This window comes from Charadrius vociferus, unplaced genomic scaffold (genome assembly GCF_000708025.1).
Source record: "Charadrius vociferus isolate BGI_N301 unplaced genomic scaffold, ASM70802v2 scaffold104, whole genome shotgun sequence".
Lineage (NCBI taxonomy): Eukaryota > Metazoa > Chordata > Aves > Charadriiformes > Charadriidae > Charadrius > Charadrius vociferus.
The window spans coordinates 5,886,539-5,896,839 of NW_009648255.1; the positions used below are offsets into that span (position 1 = coordinate 5,886,539).

Sequence of the window (10,301 nt, forward strand, 5' to 3'; positions counted from 1 at the left end):
ATTTTAAGCCATATTTGATAGTTTAAGAATATTAACCCAGAGATGTAAGGAGAAAATGATAATTTGAAAGTACTACCAAGCTTGTACTCCTGCATTCCCCAGTAGTATAATGGTACATGATGGAAGGCAGGCCAGTGCACTGGTGAGGTGTTTGCAAAGAATTACTGCTGTCTGCCAGAAGTAGCTGTCTTCAGTTGAGGTCTGACCAGAGGGAAAGAAAGTTTTGTGTCTATTTTCCTGACAAGGCAAGTAAAGGAGGGCTGTGAATTTTTTTGAAGTATGGTAAGTCGGAGGGTTCTGATGGCATAGATGCTACTGGGTATTCTTTCCAACAATCACTTCTTTTTTTTTTTTTTTTTTAAAGTGAATCCAGCATTGTTGTATCTTGTCCAAGATTTATTCTTCACATCCCTAAAATGCCCTGGTTTTGGCACAAACAGCAACATCTGCTCAAAAGGAGAGCCGGAACATGCATGTTGTAGATGAGACGAAAAGATGCATTGACTTCATTGTGAGGCGTGAATCATCGCTTCATAATCCTTTTTTTACAGTAGTGCTTCTTGTGCTAGACAGAGGGTACAAAAGAGGAAACAAATCCTGCCCTTCACTGTGAAAATAAATAAGTGAACGCTACATGAGGGGGCATTAAGGAAGAGTACGAGAGAGCAGATTGATATTCTTCCAGGCAAGGTTTTGTTAGATTATAACTGCTTTGTTTTAATTTAAGTATTTATGTATTGCTTTACTTCTCATGTCACTTGTCCACAGTAGCTGCACAAAACTGGTATCTGGCAAGACTCATGTAAAGGTATGTTTTATTACTAGCAATGTAAATTTTTAAAAAGCAACATTTTTAGTGTCTTGGTAGGGTCATTAATTAAAGACTAGTTGACAAATGGAGTACTTTTATACTCTGTTTTGCCAGTTTGTGCCATTAACATAATGTAAGCATTATTTAAGTAATCATCAAATAGTAAGGAAACAGTCATAATACTGTACCAACAATGCATTTAAAGATATTATTTGTTGGTTATTTACTTGGTGCTAGCATTTTATTTCCACTGATGCCTTGTGTCCAGACACTGATAAATAGAAGAGCATAGGAGATACCTCTTAACTGATTCTGTTCTACATGGAGTAATAATTAATCTGCACCTTAATTAAACAGACTTGTGAAAAATTTCTTGGAGGATTTCATTTAAATATTCTGCAAATGGTCCCTTGACTCCTGAGCATGACTAGAATTTTCTTCCCCCCCCCCCGGCCCCTTCCTACATGTTTGGACTTGTAAGGCAATAACGTTTTGCTTCTTTGTGTTGATCCTCTTAGTATGTGGCATGTTTAAAACTCTGCTGCTTGATCATATTTTATGCTTTAATATATGGCCAATTTGCTGATAAAAGTCTACCACAGACAGCAAGGAGTACAGCTGTGTTCACCAGGAACATTCTTAATGGAGGCATCTCTAACTCTATCCAGTGAAGCCGATTATTGCCATACCTGCCTGACCTGTATTTGCTTTGCTTATCTGTACCACAGCATTTGTAAACAGCTGATGTCCTTCATAATGCTGGCAGAGGGCAATGGATTAAGTTCTCTGTTTGTACGTTGGTGGGTTTTTTTTCTGTTTGTTTGGCATTTCCCCTTTTCCTCCCCTATTTTTGTTTTTAGCTTCTGTTGTTCACGTAGCACCTGAAGGATTCCTTAGCTTTGCCCTTGAAGACTGAAGAACCACAAAGATTGGGATCTTGACTATGTGTAAAAAAAGTGAACTCTGTGTAGCATGTCCTAAGGTTCTTCTTTACTTTCTCTCTCTGAAAATAGAGTAGAAGTCTTGGGATAGACATAGGTTTAGTCACGAATACTGAAAAAGAACAATACCGTACAATTGATAAATTTCATATTTAAACAGCTTTGGAAGATAAACCAATGATATGCTGCTGTTATCTGAGGAAAAGTATCTGAGGATTAACATATCCAGGATAAATGACCACAAGAGAGAACTAGCTCTGGGAAAAAAGATATTAAAAAATAATAATAATCACATTCCTACATAGAAGATGCATTCCATAACAATGTTTGTTTGGACTGTTTTTATATTTCTAAAATTATAGCTTATTACTGTATTCTTAGATTTCAGACTTTTTTAAAAAATACAGTGCTTAGATTTATACAGGATTTGTTTAGATACTTATAACAGTAACACTTGCTTTATTAGTCATTTAGTTTTCTTTATAGACAACGAGATAATCATTATTTTTTACAAGACAACAATTTTAACCTTTCTTAATAGAATACACAGACTTATAGTTTTGTCTTGAAGCAATAATTTAGTGACCTGCACTCTTGAGTCCCCATCTGAGAGTCTTGATTTTTACCCTCATCTTTCGTGAAGATATCTCAGTTGCTGAGGTATGATCTCTATGAACTGTATTCATTTACTAGAATATAGATTTTAAAAATATATATACATATTAAAAAAAAAAAGTAGGTGTTTTCAGGCTGGGTGCTGTAGGACCTGAAGCAGCAGGTCTGTACTGTACCTTTTGTCAATAGATGCATGGAAATCAGCTGCACATCTAATTCCAAGGCTTAAGGATTCTGAGTTAATTTGGGAGGTACAAGGTTTATAACGGTATTGATAATTTCTGGAAGGGATTAATGTGGGAAAGCATGGAATCTTTTTAGGCAAACATCTTCTTGAGACCTACCTGCAAAATGAAAGGTAAAATTTTAATAACTCCATTAACAGTAATTTAGAGAAAACAACATGATTTGTCTCATCGTTGTTTCAATACCGTTTCAGTCAATTTTGTGCTGAAGTTGGTGCAGGTTTTGCCTGAATAGGTTATTCTGCATCTAGAAATTTCTCAGTTGGCTGTTCAGAAATACTTACGTCAGGATAGCTCCTTGTATGACACTTACTTCCAAATGCATGCCTAAATGTGGGCACAAAGCATGACAATTTTTCTGAAATCACGTGTTTCAAAAAAACTTTCAAGTATGGACAAGTCCCATGGTTAAGGATTTCAGGGCTGTGATCTTGGAGAGGCTATTGATAAGCCTTGCAGAATGAAGTTCAGATAAGGACTAACTGATTTTTTTGGTTAAATTATTTTAAAAATATCTTTCATGTATATACAGTTTTTCCTCTGTTATTTGTATATAGCTCAACTCTCAATTTTATCATCCCCTGGGAGGGGAGGGAGTTGTACATATTTAGCCTGACGTGTTTTATGTTAGACTTTAATAAACTCGTTTTGTAATTTTCCCTCACCTTGTGTCTCCTGTTTCTAACTGCAAGGGGTAGCAACAAAAGAAGGAGGGAAGCAGTCTGACATAAGTACCATCACAGCACCCTGTCGGGAGGACGCACGGTAGCCCTTTGTGCAGCATACTAACACAGCAAGGATTACTACATTTTCTTCTTGGCAGTAAACGTACCTGTTTTTTCCTCATAGAAAATATTTTGGGTCTGTTCAAACTAAATTAAACAAAAACTTTATTCTAAATACAATCTAGTATAATGATTCTTAGGTTGGTTTTTTTTTTCACGTGTGTTGAGGTGTTTGGGGAGGGGTGGGTTGTTTCGGGGTTTTTCACAGAGTGCTTTGAAGATGTAATTTTTGTGCTAAAGTAGACATTCAGTGAATTTCTTTATCCGAATTGGTATCTTATTTTTACTAGATTGTTTAATTTTACAGAAGGTGGTAAAGGTGGCCGGAGCACACAGTAGGACTTAGGGGACCTGTGTTGTACCACTGGCTTGCTGGATCAGTCATTTCCCTTTCCCTTTAAATTGGGGCAAAAATGCTGCCTTTCAGCAAGGTACTACGAGTTCGGGAAGCTGAAACAATGCTTTACAGAGGAGGATTATGCTTGCGTTTGCTACTAGAATAATTTGCTCAGAAGACCGCGGCACAAATTTCTAGCCTATGTAAATTCTCTCATTCCAAAGAACACAAGATACACCTTTGAAGAATTTCAAGGTTTGGTTTTCAGAGAAAGGAAAGCAATAAATGTCTCTGGCGTAGGCCTCTTTAAGCAATACAGGTTTCTGCACAGATAATTATTTTAGTTTGCAGGAAGCTGTTCATACCTAATTCTGTAAGAATACTCTGCAGCTCTTACTTACAAAGGAATATCAAAGTAAACTCTAACACATGAGCTATTTTTACGGATATTGTCAATAATGCAGAGTGCTCTTTTGGGCCAAGCATCTTGCTGTTAAACACGGGTTCAGAGAGAGTAAAAATATTTCAAAAACATACACTAGCAATTTTGAAAGTAGATGCTATTTATCCTGCTACATTTTGTGTATGCTATTGTTGCCATCTTACCACATCTACTAAAAATAAAATACTGCTGTTGGTAGAGCTGGGACTGACTTGGTAGGTTTGGTTCCTTGTTACCACAGCAGATTAATGAATGTCATTCATACAAGTAAATTAAGACTTAGTTTGGCAATGAAATTAGCCTGAACTTCATCCACAGAAAGAAAGATATATGGAAAAAAATATACCTCGACCCGAATCTTGTAGTGGTCTTTCTCGCAAGAAATGCTATCGTGAATGTCTCGGTACTGAGAGTACTCTCTCTAGACTGTTGGAGTATAACCTGCAATGCTCCAGAGCGTTTTTCTGCTACACTCGGGAAAATACCAACTTTGATAATACAGGCCGGCCTACTGACTTTTAAAAAACTTGTGAATTTTCATAGCATGCAGATTCTTCTCAAACAATCATGTTCTGTGTATCATCAACTTTTGTTTTCATGGCTCTGTTGTTCTGTGCAACAATAGTTTAACTATAAGCTCCTCTCTGGAATAGGGTTTTCACAGTGCAACCTATGGACTTTGTGCTTAAGGAGATGACTATAGGCCTGTGCAGGCCACAAAGATAACTCATTTCTGGTCTCTGGCTCTGCCCTCACCTTTTGGGTGTCACATCTGTTAAACTATTCTGTGAAGAGAACACAAGGGAACTCCTGGTCTGGAGGATGAAGAAAACTTGATCAGGTCTTAAATGCTGTCTCTAGCAGGCAAGAAGGTTGAGGGGGCAGAGGGGTGAGACCTCCACGTCAAGTCGTGTGTGGTAGAACAAACGTACCTGCTCTGTGGGCTCGCCTCTAAGTTCTTTTCTGATAGTAAATGCTTTTTGGACCAACAGAGCCTGACTAATTCGTGTTTGGGGCTGGGGAGGGAGAGAAAAAAATCTCCAACACTTACAACAGCTATCAGTACCACTTGGTCATTTCAGCTCGGGGAGGGGTATCCATGCACCTCCCTCTTTATGCACTGCCACTGTCATCATACAGAATCAGAACATCAGCAGCTACAGCCCTGCTTCTTAGGTATTATTGTTGAAATTACTTCCTTATCTTTTTCTCCTCATACTTCGATCTCATAGGTCTTTTGCCTGCATGCACATACATTCAAAGACCATTCTGCTATTTGTTCTATACTAATTTTTAACAGGCACATTTAGACACGCACAAGATTGCGCTAGTGAAAGCCTTTGAGCAAACCTCTGCTGTCTTCTTTGGTGATTTTCTGTTCAGAAGCATCAATCTAGTCACTTCTACAGGTATGAGCAGAGTGGGTATGCAAAGGAAACGAGCTGAGTGATTCCTAAACTTCTAAGAAGTCTGTATCCAAACCATTAAACAATTTTTAACTACCATTATAAGCGTATGTTGTCTTACTCACATGTAGGAGTTGCCACGTGGCTATCATGATATAAATGTTTTTAAACAGTTTTCAAGAGACAGGAAGAAATAATGAAACTAAGTTTGGTGTTTTTCATTTGTATTAAAAGAAACAAGTACATTGTGCAAGTTAATCAAAATACCGTTTACATACCATTAAACTGGGTTCACTAGCTTTAACGTTCCAGCATTACAATGGCTTAACACTTACGTTCATTTAACTTGGTTAAAAAAAAAAAAAAGTCACTCTTGGATGAAGATCAAAAGCATGCCATTACTAAGTAAGAGAAGAGAGTATATAGAGCACAGTAGCAACATATGGGTTTACCCAAACTTCTCTTGGCTTCAACAGGAGCCTTGTTCTACAGCGTATCTGCTTTGCAGTCAAGCAAAGCTGCTGCCCAGCGGCAGTCCTGGGTGTAAGTTTTTGTCAGTTTGATTTGCCTGGCTGTGCTCCAGCCTGCAGAGACGCAGCAACGTTGCCTGTGGGCTCTCCCTGCTACCTGGAAACCTGACTGCAGAGACCACAGCCCAGGAAGGGCAACGACGGCTCTTCCTCTGCAGCTGCCATGCGGAAGAGGAACCCCGTGGTCATGACACTCTATCCGTAGGCTCTGCTGCTGCTCTGAACCAGCCCCTGCATCTCTCTCAAACAACAAACACTTGATAAGGTCCTGATCTGAGGTCTCCTAAATTGAGGTGAGGAGTTTAGTTCATGCCTCTGCACTGCTGCAGGCTGCATTCTCCACGTTCCTCTGGTCAGTGACTGTTTGCTCCCTGTTACTGCTAAGAATACCTAGTGTCACTCTTAGTGCGCTATGCCGTGGTGAAAGTGTTTTCCTCTTAGCATATTATTATACTAAATTAATCTGTCACCTGGGAACTACATCTAGTTGCAATAAGGTGAAGGAGATAGTGTGCAATAGAAATGACTCCAGCAAAATTAAAGCCTTTTCGTATTGATAGGCTTTTAATAGCTTGGGCGTTTTTAGCAACAAATTTTAAGGTCACTAGTGAGTCAGGGATAGTAGTAGTGAAATAACTTAAAAGGCAGGCCTGATAAAACCCACGGGTAAATGTTACTGAGAACTAGACGAAGCAAGTCTAGTTTCCGCACGTCACTAGTTCAATATTTTATCTCTAATGCCACTTCAAGTGTTTTTAGATTCCTACTAGAATAAAGACCCTGAGGAAACAACGTACAGCAAGTTTGGTACTGATATAATCTATTTTACAAGAAACAAAATAGGAAAACTTCAAGTGTATGGAGCGTACCGAGCTGCCACCTCACTCACAAGTATTCTGAAACCGCTGCAATTGCCAGACTGGCATTGGCATCTGTGTTCGTCACCTCTCCACAACTTGGTGTCCAGTAGTAATGCTTCTTAAGGCCATGGGAGAGCTCTGCAAGGTGAAGGTGCCCATCCACTTCATACGGTTCCACGTCAGTACAATTAGGTTTCAAACGGCCCGTCTGAATTAATTCTGAAAATGCCTGAAATGAATAAGAACAAAAATCTGACACGATATTCTACTTTCACTGCAGTGAAGGCTCTAGAAGATAACACACAATAGGCGAGTACTTGATCATTTCACTTGATCATTTCAGTATGCTGACGTTCAGTGAGTCGCATTACAGCACCACCATATAATTATTAAAAAAAACCAGAGTAAATCAGATATCTTGTTCATGCACTGCTGTAGTCTTCCCAATGATTGCTAAAACAGAACAAACAAAACCCAACCCTCTTAGAAGAGTTCAGAAGCAAACACTTACTATACAGGTGGCTTCATCAAATTTGTTCCCCCAAATGTAAATATAGGAAAGTTCCATGTTTGTTTTCATTGCATCTGAAAGAGCTACAAGTCCTTTGCCACTTATATTGTTGCTTACTACTGACAACCTAATAAACAGAGAAAATAGTTACACAAATGTGTGCCAAACCACAAAATTCCCATCTCTTAGTTAAAACTAAGAGTTTAACTATGATTTATTCTTATTTTATATTTTATCATTATCTATTGTTATACATCATATATTATATGTAGATTGAAATTTTGTATTTTTTGTTAATAAGGTAATTATTTATTTGTATCGAGTCCAGTCCTACTATAAAATCTTTTTCGGGTTGCTAAAGGCAGTTTGGACTATGGACTTGCAGTATTTCTCAAGGCGTTTCCACGCCTCCTGCGTCCAGGTTGTTCACTACTTGGTTCGTTGGTGTCAGTGACTTCCTGCGTGGTGGCCAGGTCTCATCTCTAGTCTGCTTTGAAGCCCAAGCCTTGGCATTTATCCAGGCTAAGCTTTGATCTTTGTGGAGTGGCAGTTATTTTTATAGTAGTGAACCTGGAAGGCTTTCAGAGGCACCTAGCAGCCGCCACCTCCTCAGTCTGCTACTTAAAACTAATGGCTTCAGGTAACACCTTTGATCAGCTTTTACATTCTGCCGGCGCAGGGTTTAATGCGGGCTACAAAATACACCCTGGTGGAGAGATTACAGCTCTTTCGGGCTCACCCGGAAGCTAACTTAAACAGAGGATTTTCTTAAGTGTTGAAGATCAGAATCAACAAATATAGTGCCTTATCCTTGCATGGAATCTGATTATCTTCACATTCTGAATACATACAGCTCTTGGTTTGTTTTTGTTTGTGCACCACAGGGACCTACACTGTAAAGATGCAGATAGAACTAACAAGATCTAATTGCCTTCCCCCCCACACATCCCCCTTAGAACGACTGTAAAAGCTGTGAATCACATGTAGGATGGACTACTACAAAACCGATCTAAGCGTCAACCCCCCAAAACCCCTGAAATTGAAGAACAAGCATACGTCAGGCCACGCAGCAATGGATACAAGATGGAAAAAAAGGAAGTAGAAGGAAAAGGGGATAAAATGAGTGATGAATAGGCCTGGCAGTGTGGGAAGATGAACATGAGGCATCAGCACATGGGACTGAATGGCACATCTGGGCCTCGTGTTTTACTCCTTTAGTTCACATGAAGCTACAGCGGACTTCATTCAGTTACCAAACACAGGTTTCTGCCAGCTGAAATGCATTAGTGTGTCCTGCCTGGTCTCTGGCTGCAGGGCTCTGAGAGGACCCGTGGGCACCTGCCGGCACCTGTGGGTGCCTCACAGGCCTTGGGGCATCCCAAACGGCAGCAGAAGTCTATGCTTAGGCAAAGGGATCCCGCTCACCCCGTCGCTCACATTTTTTTCCCCCCAAGAAGGAAAAAAGGACCAAAAAAGTTTGGACCTTCCTGACTTTTCTATTTTGATCAACATCAAAGCACACAGCTTTGACGTCAGTTCAGCCACTGCGAAGTCCAAGTTTCTTGTACTCTGAGTCATTACACCTGCAGTCTCTGGAGAAGTTGTGTAAATACTAACGCCTGAAGAGTCCTGTTGTTCAAAGCCAAGGCTTCACTCAGGTAGATGGCTCCATCATCCTCTAGTCGGTTTGCATTAAGATCCAGGATTTGCAGGGTTTGGTTCTGTTTTAGTAGTTCTGCCAAAAATTTCACACCATCATGGGTTATTTTATTACTGAAAGAGAGATGCACACATTTTTTTAAAAGGGTGCAAAGAAAACGAGTGTCTAATGTTAGTCAGGGCTCTGTCACGTAATAACTCTTACCAGCTAAGATCAAGATATCTCAGGCTGGAGTTTTCATACAATGCCTCACACAGTCGCTCCACACCAAAGTTTTTCATTTCATGCTTGCACAAGTGCAGCTCCACAAGAGAAGAGTTATTTTTCAACATCAGAGCTACATGAACTGTGGTCTCTTCCTAAAAAAACATACACTCAGTTTTATGAAGCTGTACTTTAGGATAAGATACGGTCTTGTGGTTCAGTAAAATGAGACGCACAACTAACAGCAAGCTTTGGTCATCGGTAGTGTTCTATTTTGTAAATTACAGCTTTGTATTAAAAATAACCAGGAAACAATATTTTATGATAATGCTGAAAATAAAATAAAAAATAAAAATACCAGAAAGATCGTTGCAGATTTACAGTACTATATACATCTCTGCAAATATCAGAAACATCAATTATTATGCCTAACCAGTTTTCCTCCAAGTCATTGCTCTTAAGTTTGAGTCAGTCTTCACTAACATTAAAAGTATTTTGTCATGATGCTAATCTATTATTTCATAAAAAGAAACAGGATTGCTTTGGGAAAAAATATGTCCTTTCACTGTAACACAAAGTAAGTTCATTTTGGCGTTGTCACATTCAGTTAAGAAAAAAACTGAGTGAATTCTGTGAGTCAAAAATAAGGCAACAACCCAGAGACCTCAGAAAATGAGAGTTGAAGGTGGAACAATGGCAAATAATCTCCCACAAACACAAACCAGCCCCTTAGTGGCCTATATTTTAATAGCTGTCGTTTAAATTGACTTCTGTAACTGGGTTTAGGCAGATGAAGCCCTGTCTGAGTAGAAAAGAAACAACTAAAATCTGTTTAAACCGTTAAATTCACCTTTGGGAATTTAGGAAGATCTGGCCTTCAAGACAATTTCATTATCCTGCCATCAGGGAAATACCTATCGCAGACATCTGACAACTGCTGCCAGTCACAGACAG

General features: G+C 39.2%; 1 protein-coding gene across 1 annotated transcript in view; it reads right to left on the reverse strand.

Moving 5' to 3' along the window:
• Positions 1–6,997: 6,997 nt before the first annotated feature.
• Positions 6,998–10,301, reverse strand: part of LRRC34 (leucine rich repeat containing 34) — a 9,861-nt gene continuing 6,557 nt past the window's right edge. The window contains exons 7-10 of the mRNA XM_009884429.1: positions 9,348–9,502; positions 9,101–9,256; positions 7,484–7,610; positions 6,998–7,201 (exon numbers count right to left, since the gene is read on the reverse strand). Coding sequence (XP_009882731.1) covers positions 6,998–7,201; positions 7,484–7,610; positions 9,101–9,256; positions 9,348–9,502 — 642 coding nt within the window. The remainder of the gene's footprint in view (positions 7,202–7,483; positions 7,611–9,100; positions 9,257–9,347; positions 9,503–10,301) is intronic.